General features: G+C 46.0%; 7 protein-coding genes across 7 annotated transcripts; 6 read left to right on the top strand and 1 right to left on the bottom strand.

Moving 5' to 3' along the window:
- Positions 1–579: 579 nt before the first annotated feature.
- On the bottom strand, positions 580–1,299 carry BDV38DRAFT_232718 (uncharacterized protein; the record flags this gene model as incomplete). The annotated part of the gene is made up of 2 exons (XM_032053059.1): positions 1,076–1,299; positions 580–945 (listed from the first exon to the last, which is right to left on the bottom strand). A coding segment is annotated over exon 2 (218 nt), but the record flags the coding sequence as incomplete, so codon positions are not given.
- Positions 1,300–8,305: 7,006 nt separating this feature from the next.
- ergS lies at positions 8,306–10,565 on the top strand. The gene has a single exon (XM_032053060.1). The coding sequence runs from the start codon at positions 8,563–8,565 to the stop codon at positions 10,123–10,125; it is 1,563 nt and encodes a 520-aa protein (XP_031920124.1). The 5' UTR covers positions 8,306–8,562; the 3' UTR covers positions 10,126–10,565.
- A 688-nt stretch (positions 10,566–11,253) lies between these two features.
- Positions 11,254–11,655, top strand: BDV38DRAFT_232723 (uncharacterized protein). The gene has a single exon (XM_032053061.1). The coding sequence runs from the start codon at positions 11,356–11,358 to the stop codon at positions 11,647–11,649; it is 294 nt and encodes a 97-aa protein (XP_031920125.1). The 5' UTR covers positions 11,254–11,355; the 3' UTR covers positions 11,650–11,655.
- Positions 11,656–14,063: 2,408 nt separating this feature from the next.
- Positions 14,064–15,142, top strand: BDV38DRAFT_232734 (uncharacterized protein). The gene is made up of 3 exons (XM_032053062.1): positions 14,064–14,774; positions 14,832–14,900; positions 14,953–15,142. The coding sequence occupies exons 1-3, from the start codon at positions 14,610–14,612 to the stop codon at positions 14,983–14,985; spliced, it is 267 nt and encodes an 88-aa protein (XP_031920126.1). The 5' UTR covers positions 14,064–14,609; the 3' UTR covers positions 14,986–15,142.
- Positions 15,143–15,324: 182 nt separating this feature from the next.
- Positions 15,325–17,814, top strand: BDV38DRAFT_232748 (uncharacterized protein). Its single transcript, XM_032053063.1, has 7 exons — positions 15,325–15,929; positions 16,003–16,228; positions 16,295–16,611; positions 16,720–17,034; positions 17,095–17,229; positions 17,288–17,368; positions 17,434–17,814. The coding sequence occupies exons 1-7, from the start codon at positions 15,717–15,719 to the stop codon at positions 17,764–17,766; spliced, it is 1,620 nt and encodes a 539-aa protein (XP_031920127.1). The 5' UTR covers positions 15,325–15,716; the 3' UTR covers positions 17,767–17,814.
- A 422-nt stretch (positions 17,815–18,236) lies between these two features.
- Positions 18,237–21,026, top strand: BDV38DRAFT_232756 (protein kinase family protein). Its single transcript, XM_032053064.1, has 3 exons — positions 18,237–18,571; positions 18,718–19,465; positions 19,527–21,026. Exons 2-3 carry the CDS (start codon positions 18,740–18,742, stop codon positions 20,688–20,690), a joined length of 1,890 nt encoding a protein of 629 aa, XP_031920128.1. The 5' UTR covers positions 18,237–18,571; positions 18,718–18,739; the 3' UTR covers positions 20,691–21,026.
- Positions 21,027–24,647: 3,621 nt separating this feature from the next.
- On the top strand, positions 24,648–25,325 carry BDV38DRAFT_232757 (uncharacterized protein). The gene is made up of 2 exons (XM_032053065.1): positions 24,648–24,863; positions 24,930–25,325. The coding sequence occupies exons 1-2, from the start codon at positions 24,685–24,687 to the stop codon at positions 25,207–25,209; spliced, it is 459 nt and encodes a 152-aa protein (XP_031920129.1). The 5' UTR covers positions 24,648–24,684; the 3' UTR covers positions 25,210–25,325.
- The last annotated feature ends 269 nt before the right edge of the window (positions 25,326–25,594 follow it).

Below are 25,594 nucleotides of genomic sequence, written 5' to 3' on the forward strand. Positions count from 1 at the left end.
AAAAAAAAAAAAAAGAAAGAGAAAAAAAAGAAAAGCTCAGCCATCCCACCTTCTCCTAAAATCGCCACAGACATAGACACAGACACAGACACGCATACTGAGCATCACTAACGCAGTTGATCTGTCGGAAGCTGGGATGTCCGTCAGACTCCGTTTCAAAAAAGCCTCGAGGATCCGCGTAACAGCTTCCGGCCCCAGTCGGCTGGGTGTTGACCGTTCGGATTGCGGACCCGTTGTTAGTGAAAAAACTAAAATTAAGTATGGCAAGAACTGAAGGGAGGGACCAACGCCCGATAATTGGGGCGGGAGAGAAACTAGGAGTTCATAGTGCAGTAATTTGAGTTCATGCGCTGTTGGTGTGGCTGAGGACGGAGGTGGATGAATATGTACACAGTATGTACGGAGTACGGAGTACGTACAGTCAACCCAAACAATGAAATCTTTGCCGTCATTTGTTCCCGAGGATGGACTAAAATGATCGATCATACAGGAAGGTTTGGCTTTTTTTTTTTTTTTTTGTGCTTCTCTGTCGGACATTCTCCCGGACTATTTGATGATTCAATCATCGTGCTTTGGCGTGGATGATGTCAATGGGCGCGCAAGGGGCGGATGAGATCATTCAGCGAATTGATATACTTGCCTTTCCCTTACTCTGTCCTCCTCCTCGTTTACCTGTCTTCTTTTCTTCTCTCTCTTTCTATTTGTCTTGCCTGACAACCTCGGTGGGTCGGTCGGGACGCGCAATCTGACTGACATCCCGCGGGCCACTAACGATCTTCTCCATGCGACATATGAAACATTCTTGACGAAGTCAATTGGGTGACGCTCGCTTCTCATGAGATACGATGTCGATAGGGCACACACAATATTAATCTACTGCTCAGGCCATGGTGACTAAGTGTGAGCAGTACGGAGGACCAAAACTCGACCTGTATCAAATTCTTCGTAGTAAGGTTACCTTCAATGTTCGACTTTCGTGACGCTATTCTACATGAAACAATCTAAATCCGGACCCAGGGTCTTTGCTCTTCCCACGTTTTTTTAGTCCGGGCCACCTTCTAATTGGGGGTATTAGCTTTATTGAAGAATGGGGGATCCTCTTTCATTCAATTTATTTGCAGCCCGACGGGGGGTTGGCCGTCAACATCGTTGTCCATGCTCAGGAGTTCTCTGAAGCGTACGCAGTGGACATGATTACAATGCACGGTGAACAGGCGGGAGTGAAATCCTTGGTACATACGTACATTCAGTACTCCGTACTCCGTACCATGGATTGCTTTATCCTGTGCCTAAGAGAACAACCAGGATATGACAGGGTAATACAACTACTAGTAACTAGTCTCACACGTGATCTTATCGCGTCCAATGGTCGTTGGCAATTTCCCTCGCGTAGGTCGACCATGCATCTTGATTAGGTGAGATGGTACCCACCACGCTCACGTGCTTTGCTCAGTGTCACCATCCAGAACGGTCGCATCCATTCAAAAGCAACTATAGAATAACTAAAGGAGTAGTACCCTGATAGTCTCATAAATCAGCACATATTATCCAAGACATCCTGGAAACCTGAGCCTGTACACCCCGACCACGCCCAATCAATCTGACGTTCCTGACAGCTCTCATCTCATCACATTGGTAATCAATCAATGTGTGCAGCAAAAAGCAACTTACTTGTATGTTATGCGCGTGGGACAAGGGGTCGTTCACTTTAAGCACCGCTGCTGCAAACAAAAGAGACTCGGTTCGCGAGGTCGCTCTCAAGATCATATCGGGACCCTGCCCCCCACTCCCACTTAGTCAACGTGCTTGTGTCAGATTTAGCACAGGCAGACAAATCTAGGCTGCGCTACTGCGCCGGGAGCACACCGAGGAGCGATCAGTTGAAGGTCATCGTACGGTCATAGTTGACTTGTCCCAAAACTCATGTGGGCTCGATAGATTTGTTATCCTTCACGATGGGGAGCGTTAAGCTAACGTGCCAATCGTCATGGATTCTAGAGCAGTGGAAAATCCTCGTGAACCTTACCGAAAGAGTCGTGGGAGACAGAGAGCGCTATACCGTTCAAGGCAAAGATCGATACGCTAAAGTCGCCCTCTTTTTTTTGCTGGGTATTCTGTCGTAATTAATCTGACTCGATAGGGGGGAGCCGATGATGATCATCAGGCGCAGACCCGTCTTGCCGGTCTAGTTCCTAGGATCATCGTGAGCCGCAGGAAGCTACCCAGCCAAGTTCAGGCAAAGAGAAGCAAACAAGAACGAGAAAAAAAAACAGTCAAGAAAAGGCAATCGATTATCCAGGAACTAATGTCTGTGACATTGGATAAAACATACATTATGATCGACCACACAAACCTCACAGCGAAACAGTGGGGGTAATTGTATTTTCATCGCACAAGGTGTGCGGCACACCGGCAAGGGATGTCTCAAACCTCTCCGATGCTCTAACTATCCCTTTCTCTTTGACTCAACACAACCCTAAAATCTGCCGTGCTATAGGATGTGGCTGTGTGGATCAACTCGGATTTGGTGAGCGTTTCTGAACAGTTATCCAATCCGCCGGATATGCCCCTTTCACGTCTCTGCCAACGCATCGGCTTGCAGCTTCGTTTTCGGGTAATTCGGTCACCGAGCTAACACCTGTAGCGATCGAGTACACTGGGCATAGCCAAAGTAATACCAGTTATGGCCATTGCGGTGGGAATAAATCTTGCCGAGTTCACCGGCCCGAGCGTCATTTCAGCTCCTTCGCCTTGTCGTACTCGTTTCCGCAGGAGCACAGAAGGATTGGCTCCCTGTAGTCCACATCCATGTGAATGTCTCCCCAAGGAGCTGAAGCGTCAGTCAACATGCAACTGACACTTTGGTAATTATCACAATACTTTTGGTGCATCTTCTAGTCATGAGAAAATAACATGAGACCGGAGGCTCAATACATCTAGTACTATAAGGATACCAGGGTTCGCGTGGTCCCGACTTATCTCGGTTCTAGACATGTTCAAGCCTGGTACATTAGTGGATTAGTATACCTTGACAGCCGTTGGAAACTTGTTTATTTAGATCGCCGGTTCGAGATTGAGACGGCGCGACGATCATCAGGCCCACCTTTCTTTATGCCCGAGGAGTTAACCCTTTCGAATAAACGAGGGATTGCGAAAGAATCCAATCATCCAAAGATAAGCATAGAAAATTGGCGAGATCTCTCGTTCACCGCTTCACCTGTGTTCCCAAGGGTTGATCCTTGTATGACAAGCCAAACTTAAACCTACTATTGCTTACTATGTACTTCCACATCTAGATCGCAGCCAAAGGTACCATCGTCTATAATACGCGGTTATAATGCCCATTCTAGAACGATGATTTGCTTGGCCCACTGCGCCAAAGTCTTTACTAGCGCGTAGACTTTGGCCACCGGTTTGGTAAATATTCTTTTCGAGACATGCCCTGTCCCAAGCCATGTATCAAAGGAATCGAACAAACTTGCCAAATCAAGTATGCGCTATTTTTGTTAAAACAAAGTATGGAAGGGAGGGCGAGATCTCGAGGCACAGGCTAGATGCTTAGATCCTTGTACGTCAACACAAACTAGCACCTTTTTCTTTTTTGTTGTTAATGCAATGTACCCCATGGGTTAAGGCTAGACCAACCGCCACCTGATGTTTTGGAATATGTTATGCTAATAACTTCTGGAATAGTAGAGGTGCAAGCTGTTATTACCCCTGTGGCTTGATCTATTCTTCACTATTGATTCGTACGAGACTGGTGATTGTTCACTCCTGGCAGTCAAAGTCTCATGGTCCTCTATCTGTTTTATTTACAGAGCTTCATCGAATATAAAACAAACATGTGCGGCACACCTATCAATGATTAAGTAACCTACACTAAGAATTATAGACCATTTTACTTGACAGTGGAAGGTATCTTCCCTTTCCCCTTTACACGATGAACAAACCAACCATGTACAATCATGGCCTAAATCACAGATGGCCGACTCCTCACCCATATAAAAGAGAATCTAAGGACAAAATTCATTTGTCATCCGACCCGATGCCATGTGCGCACAAGAGTACAGATTGATCGGTGCTTTGAGCCTCAAAACCAATGTGTTTTCAAAGCTCTTGGATGAAAGTAACAAGACAGGGAAGATAGAGAACAGTATTAAAACTATCTGTGAGGGAGGATCTTTCCAACATTCTATATCCTTTCACGCGGTAGTCACAGTAAGGACTTAGGTTATTGAAGCTATCTCGCTAGATACAGTGGCTAACTCCAGAGATGTATAGTAGGGCGCCAATCCCATATTCTCTCTGCCCCAAAAAAAGAGCCTTGGACGTTTACCCCTAGCTCATTACTAACTTCGCCCTATACTATGAACATCTTCACGGATTCAGGTAAGGTTGTATCTGTCGTCCCCACTGAGAGATGTTTACTTGTTAGGAGTTATACTCCTATGAACTGAGGTTTATGGTGCTGATGGGGGCGCTGATAGATGATTGATCTCTAATCACACTATCCACATACAAAGAAAGCCTCTGTTGTAAGGACAATCTAAGCTTCACTTATAGCTTTGGCCTGAGGTGATTTCAACTAGCATAGCTGGCAATTAAATTCCGCATTTCCATGAATCCCAACCTTCGAGGGTCAAAATAAGTCACTCGCTAAATCAGAGGTCATATCTGTAGAGATTTAGGCAGAGAGAACCGTGTTCTTAACGTGAGATTCTACCGTTCCACTCACGGAGCTTGAGGCCCCGGAGCGCACCATCCGCAACTGTTTAAAAATGCTAAAGTTGGCCGGACGCCATTTTCATATGATCTTTCACTGGAGAGGGGTATTTCACGCGGAGAGTGGTCAATTGACTGAGACTCAGAGGACGCTGGTCATGGTGGAGACTCAGATCGCAATTGATTCTCAAGGTTTCTTTTCTTTTGGTGACTGACTTCTGGGACTGACTTCTGGGGTCTCAAAAGCTTTGGGGGAGCGGTAGGAATTCCCGATAGAACTGATATCATTACATTATGTTCTATATCAATATCTATCCCACGCTTTCATTTATCGTCCGGAATTGACCAAGAGACCAGGTGCATCAGTCATGAGAACAGACTAACCAGCATAATTGAATCATTACCATATACTAATATTATATACTCACGAAACATAATCTTGATATGTTGAACATACCTAGTCACAAACCTGTAAGCACCGGTAACCAGTAAATACCCCAGAATGACGAGAATGAATTATACCGATGACAACGAAACCCTAGTTTACTACAGATACTGAATAATTTTTTGGGAGTTCCAAATATTAGGAACTGTATTAGCAAATGCTTACCGCAATGGATGTAGCCAAATTAGGGCTAAGATCAATACTGTAACATCACCACACAGCCCCCGTTATACCTTGTTCAATATGGATGAGGAAAACTAAGCCCGCTCCTTCCCTTTTCTTATCTTTAGTCTCTCCAGCCTTTGCCTACAAACCCTCTTTCAAGCCCTGATCACACCTCTCTAACAAGGAGCTACACCCCCACAGTGCAATCAATAAGAGAAGTTCGCAATCAAAGACTTACAAGCTGCTATTTCCATAGGCATTGCAAGTTTTCAATTCTCTTTCTTTTATCTCTTGACACGAATCACCCCTTGCCTCATACGCCTGCACACGCCTCAGCTTGCCGCCTACATCCAGACAGTCGGCCTTTCAAATTCGCCTCTTACTGCAAATGCCATATAGGCAAGGAACAAAAAGAAAAGGATTGCTATATCATTAATAATACCCTACCCGAAAACCTTTCTCCATATTTTAGGTGTACGCCATACTGTCATAGGAAGGATCTGGCTTCAATAATCTGACAGCAATAATCGGTAGTGTCGTATATATGGCTCTATTACCAAAACTGTAGATAGCTAGAGGGCCATTTTCATCAACATATAGCATGAGAGCTACCGCTCACAATGCTTCTCTCCATCTAATCATGGTGTCATATGAAGAACCCTTGATAAAAACCGAGTAGTTATGTAGTGGGATGGAGGGTAGTTGAAGTTGTATTCTATACAGCAGTGAGATAAATAAAAAGGCTCATTAATATCTGATCACTTATTATATACTTGAGTAGGAAACCCCATTTTCAACATCCGGGCTACCTTCAATGAGGAACGGTTAAGCCACAAACCCGGAAGTAAATAGGCTTCTGCAGTGTGATGAGAACTATAGAAGCGCCTTATCTAGTAATTGAATCTTAACCATATAAATATATATATGTGTGTGTGTGCCTAGTACTACCATACCGGCCTCTCAACAGTTAAGAGTCGCGGTCGCCTTCGTTCATTACATAGGGCTCAGCTAGAAAGCGGTCTATAATTAGGTCCGCAGAATGTCGTCGAGACTCGGAAAAATGAATAATATTCAGGACATCCTTGGATTGAACCGGGTTTGGAAGACGAAAGGGCCATGTCGGTATGGCCACAAAGAGACAGAGTAAAGCGGGGAACCAGTATTTGTGTCAGTGCCTAAGACGGGTGAGGCTGCCGTGCAGGCAGAGTGGGGACTAATAGGTGTGTATAAATCGAATGAGCTGCATCCACAACGCGACTCAGGGTCGTGGGCGGTCGTTCGTTACCATGTTACAAATTACAATGATCTGGAACCAGGGACCTGATAACGTTGAGCATGCTTTGAGCTTCACGGGCACTGTCAAGCTATTTTGTTCTCGCTGATAGTGGTATTGGGAAGCATACGCACCTATGGCATTAAGGCTTCAAGTCGATGGCTGCTTATATATCCCGGTACTCTGTAGGTAATAAATTCTGGAACAGATTCCTCACATGAGAACAATATGCAGAACGAAATATTTGAGGGTTGAGCATCTAGTAGTATGTCACTGGTCAAAACCAACTTGGATTATCAAATAGTCATTCGTTGACAAAAAGACACGCCAAGTAGTTTACCTATAAGGTCACGAGCGACGGACAACTTTCACTATGAGGTAGGTATACAGCGTTACCGGGAAGTGATGTGGGCCATTCTGCCTATCTATTTTTTTTCTCCTCTTTTTTATTATGTGATTACTATTTCTCTAGGAAGATAGCTAAAATCAGAATAGACCGGTCTCGAACATTACGAGGCAATGAAGGGGTACGGTAACTACACCCACCTTCCATAGCAACCGCTGCTAAGGAACTAATGCCGTGAATCTTTTCATTACCGAGTAACCTGGCTGCGGAACTATATCCCTATGATCTGGTGACATATTTCGCATATGTTGTTTATTTCCCTTTAGCTCTGGTCTAATCTTTGCAACATGTTAGCTAATCTCCATTGTTTGACTCATATGCTTTGCTTGGCATTTGCTTAGAAGGATTCTATTATAATGCTTAACGGGACCATTCAAGAGAATATGTCTACCTCAGAAAATGTATTTATATACACCTTCGGAAAGATAGAAAGCTAGAAAAATCGTTTCCTCCTGAGACCAAGGGTCCGTCTCTTGTGGTCTTTGATACATAATCGTAGTCATCTGAAAATACGAGACACTAGCTCAGGCTCGTATTACTTATTTGGGTGTTTCAAATATACTTGGTCCAGCACTGTGGCATAGCCACCCTATCAGGCTCGTATTATGAAATGCTTTACCATATTTGATCTTTTGGAGTCAAGGATGTGGCAGTGTCGATCTTCGAGATGTTCTTTCTCCACTTTGAAACCCAGCCCTACCCGTGCCAAGGCGGTGTACCATTGGTTAAAGTCCTGCACGGAACTACAAAAGGCTTGGTTCAAGCTTATTTTCCACGGCTGCCTGTCGTGTCGTCACCGCAGCGCGTTCTTTTACCAAAATAAAGGGTCCAAGTCCTTTAGGGTTGGTACGAGCCCGAGACCCGTATTCGATACCGTTTAGCGCTCACGGCTCGGAACCTCGGAATGAGTCTCAGTGAACTGTGGATGGCTTCTGTTCAGACAAATACAGCCAATCTTTCCAATGACGTCCTCATCGCGCTTCAATTGCAGTCACCTTCAAGGTCAACACGTCAGAGACCTAAAGAAACAAAGAAACAAGTTGAAGGGTAAAAACCTGTTCAAATGGCATGTTGTGTGCCCGAAATAAACCCGGTGTAGGGCTAAGTAGGGCTCAATTAGGCAGACAAGTAAAGGGTTTCACAAATACGATCCGATGATGGAATCCCTACGGATCCGCAGTCCGTTCCATGGCGGTGCCCGCGGGGTCCGCATAAGCAAATGTCACACCTCCCGGCCATTGAACTTAAAAAGGAAGCAACTATAGTTGCAGACTACGCGCCGGGCCCCTTGTCTGCATAGACCAATCCTGGTCCAACGAATGCTACTGCCTAAGTATTCGTCGGAATACCCGATGTCATTCTATTGCCAGATCCGACTTTTATTGTTTGGTGTGAGTGGAGGCGAAGCCTCTATCCACTCACTGCCCTCATGGGATCGTTTAGGGGTCCGTTAAAGGGCTCTTTTAATCCGAACTGACCACAGGAGCCTGCCTGTCTCCCAGACAATGAAGCAAAAAAAAAATTCGCATTCTACTATACCAATTGCCCACCATGTCTACTCAATCGAGCGTTGAAGACATTCCCCCAGCTGTTCCACAGATGTCCCACGGCGCAAAGACCAAACGACCGAAGGCCTCTAAAAAGAAGTCAAACCCGCCAAAGAAAGACCTCCTATCTCGTACTGTGGGCGAGTCCCTAGCAAGTCAACTATTCAGCCACTCGAAGCTAGATAATACATGCAGTTGTTGTGCAGTCACTGCGGATCGCCAACGTGATCAGATTTTCTTACTTCCACCAGCTGCGCATCCTACGCATGACGCAAGATCCCGCCGCTGTGGCAGCAGCTGTTGTGAGAGTAGCAGCAGCAGCCAAACCCTTGTGGAACCCACATCAGACTCAGATGCGCTATCCTCTCGTCACTCCTCGAATACATACGGTCGTTCAAGCTCCGAATCATCCTTGTGTCTGGGACGCACCGGCTTCATCCCACTGTCCACGTCGGCATCCCTACCAAAGATCAATCTACCCGACCGAGATCACATGGACAATGCCGAAGTTTTAGAGAGATTAGCTGGGCGCTATGGGAAAGTCTCACATATGGTAATACTCGACCGGAGTTACAATTTCTTCCTCAACAAGGCCCGAACCGGGGCTTTGTGTTATAAGGTGCAAAATCAGGTAGCAATAGTCGCAGGCGACCCCCTATGTGAGCCGTACTTGTTTTCCGATATCCTAGACGAGTTTAAGGCATATCGAAAGCAGTTCCACTGGGGAATTGCTTTCATGGGGGCAAGTGACAGTCTAGTCAAGCATGCGCGACAACAACATTGGGCTACATTACAATTTGGTGCTGAGCGTGTGCTCAATCCAATGACGAACGATGTTCTTATGGAGCGAAGTGGCAAGCGAATTATCGTCCAAAACAAGCAACTACTCAATCCAGACAAAGGTGGTATCACCTTAGGTGCTTATGCCCCAGCATATGGGGCAGACCCGTCTCTACAGAGCGAGCTAATGAGCATTTATGAATCATGGCGGCACCACCGCAACCAAGCCGCCGCCGCTGCCCAGGCTTTTATTACCGTTTATAACCCCTTCGACTTTCCTAATCTGATGATCTATATATATACCCGGGGCCCCGATGGTGTCGCTAACGGATTTGCGGCGCTTCGTCGGGTTGGTGCCAACCAAGGATATCATATTGACCCCTGCATTGCGGCTCCCGATGCACCCAAAGGAATTAGCGACTTGCTGGCTTACGCAGCCATGGCACTTCTCAACCAAATGAATGTATCTTACCTCAGTCTCGGATACGAACCTCTTACGACCCTGGGCGATGTGACAGGCTTACCATCGACCATTGAAAAAATTACGCGGTCGTTATACCGTCACACCTTCCAGCGATTACCTATAGGAGGGAAAAAGGCGTATCATGACAAGTTCCGCCCCGACCCGTTCCTGGACTCAGAGTTATATTTGGTCTTTCCATCAGGTGTCCCTGGGCTGCGGCATATGCTGGCCATGGTCCATATGGCCAACATCAGTATCCGCAAGCTTGTTCGCTCCGAAGTGAACTCCTCATCACATAAAGAAAGCCCAGGAGAAGATAGATGATATACCTCGTCATCGATATGTTTGCGTGCTATATTCCATTACTAATATCTGAACTTCATACGCGATTGGTGTTTCGGTTTGCAGTCGTCATTCTATTGGAGTTACAAAGACATATATAACTATACAGTGACACTTATCCATGGATGTTGACCATTGGTTGTACATGCCTAATAAGCATTGCGCCATGATTTTTTGTACTATATATCATCACCGGCGTTTCTTGGGCCTCATGTATTCGAGTATAGGCACATTCTGTTTGGATCACAAATTTGGTTAGTGTTGGGTTTCCGTTTCAATACCACATAAATTGTCAATCCTGTCATTCTATCTAGATAGTATCCTAAGTATCCTCTGAAGTAGAAGAATTCCTGTGCGTTTTAAAAGCCAAATGATCTGATTGGAAATGCAACTCACCGTCCGACAGCTCACATTGCTTGTATTTAGATAAATGAGCCATGTAGGCAACTGGACCCCTAAGCTCACTGCTACAGACTAACAGCTATGATGACTAGTACATTTGGATATGTAGAAGCTGTATGGCTAACTAGGCTACTTTATTTGAGAAACATGCGCTGAAAATTCTTACTTCCGGCAGCCCAAGGGATATGTCGGGTTGGCGTAATGAATATTGTGTGGTTCTTTGGATAAAACTTATGCTCAAAATTAAGCTCCTTTTTGCCCTTTTCCACGTTACTCCGTCTCATGAACGCTTGTGGGTACAGTACAAACCCTAACCTCCCTTCGAGCCTTCTCGGCCGTGGGGGGTCAACTCAAAGCTCCACTCCACCCATCCGTAATCAATAACTCAATAGTTAGTTAGTATACTTACTGATCACTCGCAGGCAACACTCGGTCGGTCATGGCTTAACGTAAAAGTAGCTCAATGAGAATGTATCTTTCATACATAATTCCTATAGAAACGCGACAGATACATTCCTTCATTAAACTCTCCCATCATCAAGAGGCGGAGCGCGTAAGCCGAAGATAAGAGATTAGATGCTGATCCCGAAACCTTCCGTCTTAGTAACAACTAAGTAACTCCGGGAACGGCCGGCAATGCGAGAAAAATAGTACTTCCCATTTAGTCAACGGCCATCGGCGAGATGTCCTTCTATACGGAAGTCTTGGAACCCCTGGCTGTTGATAAACACTGCGTTGTATCTCTCACTGAAGATTGATCCACATCGACTCGGCGTATCTATTTCCTGCCTTAGTTTAGTGCGTTATATCATGTTACTGGTACTGTTCGGGCATAGGTATTGTTCAGCTGAGGTATCCAGATTCGGCGTAGCGACCAGGTGTAGAGACAGATGTCTGTTTGTGATGGTGTGTTTATTATGTGGTTGCAAAGGTTCTTTGGACGTAACAGTCTGGTATTATTGGCGGTGGGATGTGGTGTGCGTCTGTTTTGGGCCTTGTCGGGGATTCATAGCTATGCGGTGCATTAAATATGTCTTTCTGCGTTTTTTTGGTCTTGAATTGGCGATCGCTATATACTCTGTGTGTGGGGTAAAGAGTAGGTAGGAAGAGATGCTGATTGTTTGTACAGTGGTGTGGGTGAAGCTGTCTTTGTGGTTTAAGTTGAAGATGAAATCTAATCATATATCAATAGTTCATCTGTGATTTTGGATTGTATAAGGGGTCACAATAAGAACTATATTAGTTATTATGTCAAGAAGTTCCATATGGAGACTTGTGAGTGTCCTGATTGAGCTGACACTGAAAAGTAAATTCCATCTGGCACAGGGCCTGTTCACAATGATATATACTGGGTTGTGCATAGTCTAACACCATCATGAGTAGGAATCTTTGATAAGGGTTATATATTAGTTGGTTTGGGGTCTGGTCGCAATTATATGGTATGGCATGAGAAAGTCACCATCAAAATAAATAATGAAGGCATTGAGCATCATGAGAGGGTAATCATGAACTTGCCCTAATCTACGGCAATACCGCTGGTGATAGTAGAGCTGATTCTGAGGAAAGAATTACTTGGAAGAAATGGTATCGATGGGTATTGATGAGGTTCTATGTCTTTATTTCTTTTGCTTCAAAGCACAATCGCGACGATAAGTAGACAGGAGAAGGGTTGTTGGTTTGACTGAGATGCATCGAAAGCGAGCTTTGTATCTACACCTACATGGTCATCATTATGCTAGGAGCTGGTGACATTCTTGGAGGAGTAGTGTATAGCCATTCGATAATTAATTAAAAACCATGGAAGCGACGCCGAAAACTTTCCGGAGGATTCTTTACGAAACTTGATAGCAATAAGATGAATGCTTCTCGGCTTGGACGATGCGAATTCAACAAGAATTGCCGCTGGATTCTAGGTTTTGCTCTAATTTTGGTATCTACTGTAGGGTATAGAAAGCTAGACGGTCGCATTAGACTAAGTGAAGTATGAATAAAGTAGAAGAGTATACTGGAACTAAGTAAGAGATTGTAGCTACTACGTGGGATAATGGCTGGATGATGGCAACGGAAAAAAAAAAAAAAAAAAAAAAACCTAAGGAGTTTAATCAGGGAGCTCTGGTTTAACGAAGTATCGATAGTGAAATATGTATGACAGGTGAAGAATATGAATATTTCATTACTCAAATTATGAACTTAGACATCGTAGTCTACGTATAACGAATTCTTCAACAGCATTATTTCAATGCTGGCCCAGTTTGAACGTATCCATACATCTCATGATCCATGTGCTGTATAGATTGTTTAGAAATGGCGATGGAATGGAAGTATAAAGTCCTCCCATACTGGTCGTCTAACAACCATGAAACACAGCCGACTTGTTCCTAAATCTTATGCTCTTGAAAGAGAATAATCTTGTCATTTTATTGGACCTTTAAATGCCCCAAATTGTATGGATGGGATTCGGTGATAGTCTTCCACGTTGGCCTTATAAGCCACCCACAACAAGCGGGATCGTTTCTTGTCGTCATTTCGCAATACTAGCTGTGCATGTGATATATTTCGGGCCTTCGGTGATAGTAGGAAATAGAAGAATGCAGGAATAATAGTTCGCAAATGACGCTTTCACGTCACTTACAAGCCGACGCACAGGGTGCTTTTTACAAAGAGAGCCAATCATTGCCACACGAAGGTACACTTTCCCGAATTATACTCGTGATACATAAATGCAGTCAATTTGCAGATACGAAGTCAAGGTCTCTTCATCCATGACTTTATCATTGCACTGAAGTCCGTTTCGGCTTCATGAACGAGTCAGACCGCCATCTTTGAGCCGCTGGTGCTGCCATGACCAGGTCAACAGACTAGCTACATGGAAGTATCTAAATACTAGTTGTACGGACACACCAGTCAGAACCAATACCAGTCCACGTCTACTAGGATGGCCGGTCGGAATAGGGCACTTGCGTAATTTATTCCCATATTTTCTTTTCTCCATCCTCCCTATCAGAGAAACTGACATGTAGCACCTGTGCAGACAACAAAAACATAGTATATTGGGCATCCGCGCAAAATGAATACACAATACTACCTAAGATCTACAGTGTACCATCAAGCTATAATGAGGCTCTTGCAACTAATGAGGTATATGAGGCGAAAGAGATTCCGTGATGACCAAATAGAACAAGCTAATTGCAGTGCATCAAGCCTTGCTGGGCTGTCTTTCACTGCTGACTCTGCTCATCAGATATTGTGAGTTGCCAAGGCTAAACTATCGTTACTGAGCGTTTTGTTTAGCTCTGATTGAATGAGTGCTCACTCAGGTAGATTGAGTGGCAAGACATTATTCTCTCTTTATTATGGAAAGTCAGACGATTATCATGCGATATGTCAAGCAGGATCTCCTGGAGGCACTGCTGAGGAGGCGATACCCACAGGGAGGGTATCAAGTTAGTGTAAGTTTAGGTTTTCCATCTTAATGAAAGGATACCAGAAGACCACATTGAAAGCCTCGCCCTCTTTTTCTTGACCTCAATTTTGGTTGTTTGGGCTATCAAATTCAGCCTTGCAGCCTGGTTGCGGAGCGCGGAGAAGGCGCGGAGAAACACCTCAGCATCAGCGCAGCTTACGGCAACTAATGCATCATAAGGTTGGATAAGATGGGGCTGTGCTAACTTGGACAAAAGATTCGTCGAGGGATTTGTTACCTGAACTTACCGGAAGCATTATCGCAGGTCTGTCATTGCGCCGTACCCGCCACCTTTCCATCAGGCTTGAGACGAATCCCTTATTCACGCATAATCTGTGAGAGGTAATACTAATGCTGACCCAATAGGATGATATTGAAAGTTGTAGCGAAGCCTGACCAGGGTCTCGTGCTCAGAAGTACGCAGCTGAAAGACAAACCGTTTTCGCTTCTATTCATAGCAAAGAGTTGTCACGGTATATAAGGATGAGAAAAAAATATATTACCTGTTTGAACTCCTCCAAACCATGCCTATTGTGCGAATGTGAATATGATAAACTTCGTTTTATTTTCGTGTATAAGTCTGGTCTCTTGATTCTTCTTGATGTTGAGTGTGCAAAAGCAAATTTCACAGCCTTGTCGTGCGATGAGCCGAGGACGCTCCTTCAGTATAACCCCCAATCAGGTTATTGAGGGCAAATACATGAATCCGAAGAAGCTCGTTAAATTATTAAGAAATGAATATGGACAAGCTAACTTTCGAGTTGAGGTGTGTTTCTTTGCTCTTTGTCGGGGCATCTGTCCATAGCTAAGGTATGCCGCTTAGTTACGCCTGGATCAATATAAAATATACGTGTTGGACCAAGAACGAGCACATTCTCCGGGACTGACTCAGGTTTGGGCCTTGTGGGTCACTGCGTGATAGAAATTACTAAATCTGTACGCAGGAGCAAATCAACGAGTGTCGGGTATTGTATTAGCAGATCTTCATGCGAACAATATCAATACGTTGTACAGTAAACATCAAACGTGGACCCGCACAAAACGCTGCACAGTCGGGAAGATGGGGGTGGGATGGGGGTGGTGAGGAGGTTGTACATACGCGACGACGGTTTAGTTTGGCCTAATATTGATTGACATACCTATTACTCCTTAAGTGCATACAGAACATCACCTTGTGATGGCAGCCCGCATAAGTCCCCAGCATGAACTTCACTTATAGGCCTTCATAAAGTAATGATGCACCCTCGTTGGCTAGTGTAGGCGCTACGACCAAGGCTGACCCTCAATTTTTAGAAAGACATTCCGCGAGCCCTGGAGAGTCTCCAGCTGACTGACATACATGAGAAAAGCCCCCTGATCGCTGACATGTGTGTTGGCATTTGGATCGTCACTTTACATTCGCCCCGCGCTCGGCTGTCTTTTGCCCTCATAAGACAGTTTTGCCCGGTAGTTCAAGTGCTAACCGGGTAGAAACATTGTCACCCAATCCCTTGGGGGGGACCTATGGCTGCGGCTTAAATGTTAAGCCTCAATAGAGCTGCGGTAACAATGATCAGCCTCTTGAATTAGAGCCGCATACAGAAGATATCGTGAATACTGAGATTAAAGCCTCAAGCTGTGCTCTTGAAGTATATATAAATGCAAGAATCTCCAGACTCGTGGCATTCCAGATGTTGATTAACAATTCAACCCCTCAGTGGACCGGACAATGGACTCCATTTCCGCTTCTTCCCGTGTTGATCAATTCCTAGAGGAGAAAATCAAGTCTAGGACGAACAGTCTCTTTAAATCCAGGAATGATGTTGCTCAGCTAGTAGTTTATCTGCTTTCTTCGTCAAAGGACTTATGCGGCAGACGGACATTGCAAACCAAGCAACCCATCCCGATCAATCACGTCTCCGAACTGAAGCGACTCCAGAAGGTAATTCGGCCACCGTGGATGGCCCCTTCCTCATTTTTATAGCTAACGTATCTATCTATCTATCTCGTCATAGGAAGAGACCGCGGCTTGCGCACAAGTTTATACGGTCGCGCAGTTGCGATCGTGGACGACATTAAACATTTCTAGCGAACTTTTCCACTATCTCTTAGACGCACAAAGCGTCTTCCCATATTTCTGGAAGTCAGCTCTCACATTTGGCATCAGAGTCGTGGAGAACGAATATGCATTTCCTCCGTTTCGTGCTAAAAGCTCGCAGAGGGTAGATGACAAGGTTGATGGTTAGATCCCGAAAGCCCTCTCGTCTTCAATGCAGAGAATACCCTATAGGTTAACTGGTAGCATAGAGATTACCTATGTGATCCGACGAGTCGAACGTAACCAACGCCCGACGTCTAAAGGGGAGTGTCCCTGGTCAATTCGCCAGACAGGAGTTTACCACAAATTGACATATCCGCACGATGGCTCACCAAGCTCGTCGGTTTTTATTCTGATTGCCCCCTCCCGTACTGTTGAGAATGAGGTCTCTCAGTGCTTTCCAGGAAGCTCATCTGCGGGGGAGGTCATGACGCCGCACTTCTCTGTTCACGAGAGACTCATGGCTGATGGCCTGAGAAGCTGGACGGATTACATGGCTTGGTTAGAGTCCGAATGTAAGCAAAAGGTCTGTTCATTCGCTATCTTTGGTCTTCTTATTCTTACCAGTGTATATGCACTTAAGTGCATGTGCTTTCCGCCTCGGTTTACATGGGCTAAACTAGGTGCTCTTTAGGCCGACCGACTGATTGTCTGGGATGTCGAAGACCGAGATAAACACATGACATACTTCAAGGTGGAAGACAGACAACGCCTTAAGCAACTGGGAGATTACATAACGGATTTGATTGTCATCCTTCGAACTGCTGTAGACACTATCGGCCGCATTGGGAAGAGCTGCCAACGACACTGCCAAATGAGCTGCACTGTCAGAGATGATTGTTTCTGTAGTTCCATGATCGGAGAATTTGTTGAATGTGAAGCAGAAGCCCGCACTTACCTCGAACGGGCAAATGTGTTACAGGAGCGGGTTCAGTCGACAGAGCAACTGGTAGGCAGCCGCCACCACCCCAGCCCGCACCACTACTGCTAACAGGCCGTGGACGGGCAGTTAACTGATCTACTGAGCTTTGAGGAGACTCGAGCCCTGAAACAATTGGCACGGGCATCACATGTGGAGACAAAAGCTTTGAAAGAACTGGCCCAGACTTCTCAGGAGGAAAGCCACCACCTCGCCGAGCTTGCAGTGCGTTATTTTCCTACGTGGCTATGACGGACATACTGCTGATGAGGGCGCCCGATAGAAACGGAGTGCAGAAGACGCTGCGGCTGTGAAGATGCTGAGTCTTGTTGGTCTGGTTTACCTCCCCACCACCATTGTAGCGGTGCGTTCCATTGGCTGGCCTTGGAATGGGTAACAAAGGAAAGATTTGCTGACTCCTTGAGATAGAATTTCTTTTCCACTGAGTTCGTTAAGATTAATGAACAGGGAGGTATATACATCTCACCTTGGGTTTGGATTTTGGCTGTCATTTCAGTTCCCTTAACAGTAGCTACGGTCTTTCTGTGGATACTTTCTGTGCGATATAGTGACTCGTCTTGGTTCCTGAAGGTGACTAGGATTCATCATCAGCCTGTATCGCCCAGGGAGGGAGAAGAGACAGACTTGGAACGGGGTATGTTGCGAGCTCGGACGGAGTTTGAGGTGAATCAGGGTGCGATGCCCTTATTCAGCCTAACGCGCCCGTCCACCTATGCCACTGCCACCACAAAGGCTGATTAAACTAGCAATTTTAACCCTTTGCCCGTTATTATGTAACCAAGATTTTGCCTTGAAAAGGGTGAATGGAGTGACAAGTACCCGCAGTCTTCATTAGTTTACCGTAGGTAGAATGGATTGGACAGCGTACTACTAGTACAGTGCTATGTAGATATTATGGAGGAGAAGAAGGCCCAAATGTCCCTCATTCAATGTTCTGGGAGGGTTGAGAGGGCAAAAGGAGAAGGCAAAGACAGAGGAAGCAACATGAAAAGCCAAGAGGAAAGTGACGCGCAGCCGGGGGGAGCAGGGATGGGATGGTCCGAATGGACAAGACTTCAGCATCACTGCCTCGTTGCCCGATAATGCCATTCTTTATTCGACAATCTATCCCTACTAGTCGAACACTACTGTCAAGCCCGCCAATGGCAAACTCCCACTGCTCGAGGACAACCATCGTTGGTCTGTCCCCAAACCCGACGAAGGCAACTCCACGTCGATCGAGGATTCGAATAAATGTATTAGAATAAGATGGAGTATCTGCTCCCTCCTCTTTGACCGTCATCACCAACCACTATTTGACTATTACATACCACTAGTAGCAATACTACTAGTATTGTAGTAGTATTTTCATGGGAAATAAATAGGCAACCAGGCGGTAGCACCCCCGCCCTACCTTTTACTGAGTGGGTTGAGTCCTTTGCACTATTTCCTCGAGTACTTCGTCTCTTCTACCACCTTCTCCCTCTCCGCCCTACTCCAGTTCTACCGGACGTTTTGTCCTCTCCCAACCAAACGGAGGCGCTAAAATTGCCTTCCGTTCGTCTTGGTCGGTCTTGATATTCTTTATATCTTTCTTTCTCTTCCTATGCTATATACTTCTTCCCTCTAATCACCCATATTATATTCCTATTCGCTTTCCGCGCCCGTCATTCATTCAAGCAGACCTCACTGACGTTACACTCCGACAAGCAGTTCAGCTTGTGCGACACCCATTATGTACACGCCTTGTTACTTGCTTTTCCCATTGGCGTGTTTGTTCTTGCTTCTTTCATGGAATTTGCGACGTATCAAGGATGGTCCTCGTCCCCAACCCGACTCTCCCAAACAATTCCCCCCGGTCATGAGTCCACCCATGTCCCGCGAAGGGTCCCGCTCCAGTCAAGACTCGTTTCCATGTTTGACTTCAACGTCGGATCGGATACGAGAATGCACATTCAAACTTACGTTTATTCCGCGAAGTTTTGTCGATGCGAAGATCAACGAGAAAGCTGTGCAAGACATACTAGCTGAGAAAAGAATCGGTAGTAGATCCCGAAGAGCCAAGTTGGCGAAGAAGATCGTCCAAAGCGCCCAAAAGCTATTCATCGTTCTGCTCATGTCAAGAAAGGTGGATTATATAAATACCTTCCTAGACAGGGGGATACAAGATGACAATCTCCCATTCAAACTGGACGAGAACGGCTTGCGAACCAGCCAAGGCCAGGAGGTCCCGGTACCGGAAGAATGGGACTATTACGACCTAGAAACATTGGAAGCAAAACAGTGGCGTGTTCTCATCCCGGTCTTTCACCAAGGTGCCCATTACGATTTTCCAGAGCAGCAAATCTTTCCTTTTGTTGGGAAAGAGTCTTCAAAGTCTGCTGAAGGTGGATTTGGAAGAGTCTCCTGTGAACGCATCCACGCCGACCACCACAAATTCTGGGAATACCCTGACAGTAAGGTGAGCGATAGCGAGGCAGATATCTGGGCGACAGTGCGTCTTGGTTGCTAACCTAAAGTAGAGCCAAGGGTGTAGAGTTGCAATCAAGACACTCCTCTCGAGAGAACGACATTTGTTTGAAAGAGAGACGTATTTCCTCAAGACTCTGGGCCCCCATCCACACCTGATTAATCTTCTATGCACCTATAGCTTCAAGGAAGACAATCATCTGGTGTTCCCTTATGCAGACGAGAACTTACGAGAATACTGGAAGCGGACTGGGCTACCCGAATGGAACAGCCAGAACCTCCTATGGTGTCTCAAGCAGGTGGTCGGAATCGTGGGTGGATTATCTGTGATACATAAGCTATCCCGAGCAGGGAAGCCAACTAGTAAGACGCTTTATGGACGACATGGTGACCTGAGACCCGCAAACATTCTATGGTTTAAGAAGCGTCCTGGGTGCACAGATCCAAACGGCATACTCTTGATTGCGGACTTAGGGCTAGCGAAACTTCACCGATTTGAGTCTAGGTCCAACGACATAGATGCAGTCTTTCCTCTGACCTACTCACCTCCTCGCCATCCTGGGGAGCGCATAACCCGGGCCTTCGACATCTGGAGTCTTGGGTGTCTGTTATTGGAGTTCGTTACCTACATCATATGCGGTGAGAAGGCTATCGAGGAGTTCTCCCAGCTCCGGGGATACGATGACCCCCGCACCGAGTTCAATACAGATTGCTTCTACAGCATAGATCACGAGGAAGTTCGTCCATCTGTAGAATACTGGGTGGCGAAATTGACAACAGAACCGCGGTGCTCCCCCGTGTTTTCTGACTTGCTGGATTTGATCATGTTTGGAATGATCCGCATTGAACCGGGCAAGCGAAAAAGCGCTCAAAAGATCCACCGGGAATTGGAAGCAATGCGTAAAAGGGCTGAATCTGATCCGCAATATCTTCTGGGAAGTTACGAAATGCCACCGCAGCAGGAGTTGGATGACCTCCAGGAGCCCACCCCGAAAGCATTACCTTCTGCTCGAGGTGTGCCTCATGGCTCGACCTACTTCACCCCTGATGGACACGGTCTGGGTGACGCTATCTCCAAAGCAACACCCCTGCATTTGAACAGGCTAGGTCCTGAGATGCAGCCCAGGCTGGCGAACGATAGTGACGATTCGTGGTCCATGAGTGATTTGGGACTGCCAAGGAGCAGGGGAACATGGCCACAAGGCACCAGCAGCTGATGCTCCCGTAGTCAACCCTGCTTCTATCAAGGTGGGCACTCAGTTTTCCCCTTTGTTTAACGATGGTACCCTTTCTTCGTTTTCTCCTTCTCTTTGGGTCCATCTTGATTAGACTTGGGTAAGATGTAGAAGATTTATGTGTGTGTATTATCTTTGCCATGAGCGTATACCTTGGCTGATTAGCTGGTTTTGGGACTTCACTGGTGTTGGCGAATGTATCATTAGGAAGGGAGAATTATAGATCCGATATGATGAGGAAGTCGACAATCGATATCAGATATGTCACTAATGATTCTATGTTAAATAGTAAATTTCTACAACAAAGTTTATGTCCGAGTGTGGGCTCAAACTTCAGGAAGGCAAGCTACGGGTGAAGCTGTATACAGGTAGATAGACAAGACATAGGTACATACAACAGGATCAGGATCGGAAGGGTAGCTCGGGCTGGCACTGTGACCTTCACTAACCAAGTCGTGGCTTTTAGGAGTCCCAGCGAGTTCCTCTGTAAGCACTAAGTTGTAGTGCTCCCGGGCGTCGGGTAATCCTCCTAGTCCCCACGAGGCATTTCTTCTTGATGTATGGAGGAATTAACCATTTCACTGTGGCGCCCGTAGTCCAAGGCAGTATTACTAAATACCCCTAACTTTCCCAATCCGATATATGTCCGTGGTTTACTAACGATTAGCTTGTAGTGAAGCTGTTGTATTGATGGTGTGCTACTGAAAGCTTGTCCCATCCTCTTCGTTCAGTTTACAATCGGTGGAATACCGGAAAATGGACCAATAAATTGCCTCTTATATCAAATTCCCACTCAATGATAGACAGTATGTATCGAGTTCACTCTCTGACTCTCTATTCCCGGGCCCCCCCCACCTTGGCATCCGAACCGGACTGTCCGTCGAGAATAGACGCTTACTATCAGGTTCAAGTCCTAAGGCACCATGTCTGCAGCTCGAGACCGAACTCAGCCCTCTCTTACAGTATACCCTCCGTCAATCACCGCAGGACGATGACCCCAGGCCCTTTGTCTTCGCATGGTCTCCCCTGAATGAGGGCTACAGTCAAGATAGATTCGTCCTTCTACGGCACACACCTCAGACAGCAAGCTGGAAAGGGTACCTGTACCAGATGCAAATCAGGGCCCGCCAGACACCGTGCACGTGGAGCTCTCATTTGATGTTCAAGAGCTAAAGCCAGGTGGTTCTATCATCTACTGTCATAGTCCCCCACACAGCTACAGGGAGCAGCTAGAGCCCAGCGAAACGTACGAGCTTATCTGACCCGGGGCGAAGATTCGACTGTGGGACTGGGGAATCCCAAGTGACTATGTGGGATCCCATCTGGCGGCTAATCCGGTACAGCCGGATTTAATAATACGAGGAGGCGCAAGTGTCACGTTTACATATGAGCAGATAGATTGTCCCCGCGGGAAAACACTCTACACCATTGCATGTTCGCTACCATAGGGGCCCCACAGACTGGCCAATAACATTCCGTTACCATGTAATCTGGGTCCTGTTTCGCTCCTATCGTCTCGAGGATGGTTTGTGGGAGCTTCAGGCGGGTCCATGTGGATACCCCGGGCTTTTCCTAGATGATCCTGATGTCACGGTAAATGTGGCGAGGATGAGGGGTTTGTTGCTCTGAAGCCAGGAGAATGCCGGCGCTCATCATGGACAATTCTAGAAGATATTTATGGTTGGGAAGTAGGAGATACATGGCGTTATCGGTTCAAGAGGGTGGTGCAGTCGACTGGTGGGATTACGGGGGAGTGGATGAACATGCCGACACGACTGTTAAGATACCACCACATCTTTGGGGGAAGGTAGGAGATCGTTGTGGAGGTCTCGGCTTTTGTGTACTATAAGTCTACAACTATACTATGTATTAGAAACAGCCGAGAAGATTACTTACTGAGACTTATACCATTTTTCAAGTCGATTATAATGAATAAACCAAGACTATGTAGGTGGGTTAATACCAAGACTTGACAGGAATAGTAACCCTATCACTGAAGACTATCCTATACTAGCATTAAAGGTACTATAGTTAAAGATACCAACAAGTTAACAGGGAAGCTTATTAGAATAGAAATTCGATATCTACTAGCAAAGACGAGCGGTTCCGTGGGTGTCGTTCATCGTGTCAACCCAAAGCTGGCCCTGTACCTCGTGGACGAGATCGATAAGCGTTTTGGTGTCCATAATAAATAAGAACAAGCACTCGATGTATATGGCTTTGGTGAACGAGTGAGTTGGGCGAGAGATGCATGAGGCGGGCTAGCTAAGGGGACCAGACATTGTGGGTAGATGTAAAGTGGGAAGTTATAATGTTGTTGCGAAATCGAATGAATTTTGAAGCCAAATATCTATGGCTTGGATTCGGAGAGATATTCAGGAGTCAATTTTGATTAATATAATAAACTAGCTGTTGTAGGCAGATCCTCAGAATATGAGAGGATGGTCACAGTGATGTAAGAGACCTCGTATCTCATATCTCAACATACACTAATGTACGTATTTGGTCTATCATGCCAGAATGATTGGATATTAAATCCGTTCGTACTGTATTTACTGCAGAGGCCAAGTGCCATAGATGAGATCTGTGCACCAATCTAACAATATCCAACCTTTTGAGGTTGTTGGAGGATTTCGGTATACTAGCAAAGCCCCAAAGCGCTTATGGACACTGAAGTTCTCTAGTGAAATGTTCCCCAAAGCCTCAGAGTCTTTCATCTAGAGCAATGCAGTAATATAGGTACCAAGGAGCTTACGGGGGAAATAGGTCCTCCTTAGTATACAGCGATGCAAGCCATTGATTCAATTGGTCAAAAGCAGTGCTATAGTCCAACATCCACCTTTAAAACCAAACATCTCACTACTGGGGAACTCACCCCTTCTCCATCGCCGATAAAAGAGGGGCGATCGATCAGACTATCGTTGTCGCGTACACATAGCGATCTGGGTTCGATCATATCTATTGATTACGCCAGCTGTGACAATCATGAGAACATGGCATGATAATCAGTCCCACGCGCTGCTCTCTATCACCGAATGAGTCGGAGAGCAGCCGATGCACAGGCCACATATCTTGCAAAGATGGCAAGACACCGCGATCTTGACGTGCTTGATCTCCACAGAAACCGATGATAGTCTTTTAGTGGCGTCATAGAAATGCCCCAGCATAGCCAATGATTCGGTGATCAAACATCCACCTAGTTGTACCGCTCATACGCCATCCGTGAGCAATGCTCGTGTGGTTCGTCGCTATGGTTTACATTATTCATGCGGGGAAGTACGGTAAGCATATAGGGGAGTATATGGTGCTCAGTAGGTAGGTTTAAGGGACCTGGTCGCTACTATGGTACATCCAGGAACCAGACGCGTGGCTCAAGGTCTTCCCGGACATATAGATAACGTGCCCAAAAAAACTTTTTGTTTATATACAGAGAAGTATGACACTGACGAGCTTTGGCGGGTTTAGCGCTACCTTCCCAACATGACGTGTTGTGTCTGAGACGGCCTCGATCACTTCAATGTTATCAGAGAGGCCAGCCCGTCGCCACATTCGACGCTGATAGGCGGAATGCAACTGTACATGAACTGCACCGAATGAACCCAGCCAACAAGAATGGCATATCAGCGAACATCATTGCTGACATGAGCACCGCAACCTGTGGTTGGCCATTGTTGGTTTCAGAGAGGTGGCGGTTAATGATTCCGCGAATTACAGGTGACGAACTAGCATCTAAACCATGGTTTTGAAGCTCACTGAACCATCTCTTTTCTAAAGTCTAAGATGACGGGCATGTCCGACCCAGCATTCAGGTATTGCCTGTCTGGGTAACAGCGTACAGGTCAATTAACTTTGAATCATGGACACTGGATGCCCATGCATTTAAAGAACCTGACACTCCGCTGAGCTAAAAAATAAAAAAAAAAAAAAACCACCACCTATGTGAAACAAGTCAGCTAGAATCACCATCCTCCAGACTATGGCAATAGCAGCAGCAGAACTTAAACAATCTGCTAATTTCTTCCGGCAAGCTTCGCGCGTCAGCATACCTGGCCGATCGTCTCTGGCTGCGATTTCACAAGGAAAGCTACAGAAAGAATCTCTCTCTCGTACCCCCGATCTCCGTCGCTGTCTGGGCCACCACGGTGTCTACCGCAAGTGCGTGCAAGCCGCTCAAGAAGCTGCAAGCCAGCCTATGCAAGCCCCTAATGGTGTAAACAATAGCAAAGCTCCTACTATTCCGAGCAACGCAACAAAGCCTAAATCCACTGTTCCTCCTCATCCTCCTATCCGATCCCAAATTACGCAAGCCATCAAAGCCATAACCCAACGCCGACATGTCACTGCATTTATCAAGCCCGAGAACGATCTGATCCGGGTACCAGCACATGCCTCGCCCCGGAAGAGCAACATGACCGGTAATCTGCAGTGCAGAGTCAAATTACTCTTCAGCCGGAAATCTTTGCCTGGGGAGCAGTCTCTGTGGCAGGAGGCCGCGAGTTGATGCTCTCACGTCAAGATTATTTTATCATGCATCATTATCATCGACTACCCTTATTTATTCTTTCTTCGATTGCAGGGACAATCACATCATCTTACTTCTTCCATCCGGGATGGAACATTTAGATCTGTTACCATACAGACATATGATATCACTGAGACGCTCAACTTGGTACGACGGTTATGATTAATGAATTGGGTTCGCATGTACATTTCCATAATGCATTGTCACGATGAACGTGCAATAGGTTACATTTCATGAATAGAAATCTTTTCCAAAATAATGGGAAGCTTTTCCGACAGATGTAGAAAAACAAGGATAAAATTAGGAGGGGCTACAAAAGCCCTCAAAAAGGAAATGAAATCGCAGTATTAAGTCAGAACCTTCA

The sequence above is a fragment of the Aspergillus pseudotamarii genome (assembly GCF_009193445.1).
Source record: "Aspergillus pseudotamarii strain CBS 117625 unplaced genomic scaffold BDV38scaffold_1, whole genome shotgun sequence".
In the NCBI taxonomy this organism is placed as follows: Eukaryota; Fungi; Ascomycota; class Eurotiomycetes; order Eurotiales; family Aspergillaceae; genus Aspergillus; species Aspergillus pseudotamarii.

Bases quoted from the DNA above. Each gene is read 5' to 3' on its own strand.
- ergS (XM_032053060.1), top strand. From the start codon at position 8,563: ATGTCTACTCAATCGAGCGTTGAAGACATTCCCCCAGCTGTTCCACAG.
- BDV38DRAFT_232723 (XM_032053061.1), top strand. From the start codon at position 11,356: ATGTTACTGGTACTGTTCGGGCATAGGTATTGTTCAGCTGAGGTATCC.
- BDV38DRAFT_232748 (XM_032053063.1), top strand. From the start codon at position 15,717: ATGGACTCCATTTCCGCTTCTTCCCGTGTTGATCAATTCCTAGAGGAG. The intron at 15,930-16,002 runs GTAATTCGGCCA...ATCTCGTCATAG, and splicing joins AACTGAAGCGACTCCAGAAG to GAAGAGACCGCGGCTTGCGC. The intron at 17,369-17,433 runs GTGCGTTCCATT...TCCTTGAGATAG, and splicing joins TCCCCACCACCATTGTAGCG to AATTTCTTTTCCACTGAGTT.
- BDV38DRAFT_232757 (XM_032053065.1), top strand. From the start codon at position 24,685: ATGGCAATAGCAGCAGCAGAACTTAAACAATCTGCTAATTTCTTCCGG. The intron at 24,864-24,929 runs GTGCGTGCAAGC...TGTAAACAATAG, and splicing joins CACCACGGTGTCTACCGCAA to CAAAGCTCCTACTATTCCGA.
- BDV38DRAFT_232756 (XM_032053064.1), top strand. From the start codon at position 18,740: ATGTACACGCCTTGTTACTTGCTTTTCCCATTGGCGTGTTTGTTCTTG. The intron at 19,466-19,526 runs GTGAGCGATAGC...AACCTAAAGTAG, and splicing joins GGGAATACCCTGACAGTAAG to AGCCAAGGGTGTAGAGTTGC.
- BDV38DRAFT_232734 (XM_032053062.1), top strand. From the start codon at position 14,610: ATGTTGAGTGTGCAAAAGCAAATTTCACAGCCTTGTCGTGCGATGAGC. The intron at 14,775-14,831 runs GTGTGTTTCTTT...TATGCCGCTTAG, and splicing joins AAGCTAACTTTCGAGTTGAG to TTACGCCTGGATCAATATAA. The intron at 14,901-14,952 runs GTTTGGGCCTTG...ATCTGTACGCAG, and splicing joins ATTCTCCGGGACTGACTCAG to GAGCAAATCAACGAGTGTCG.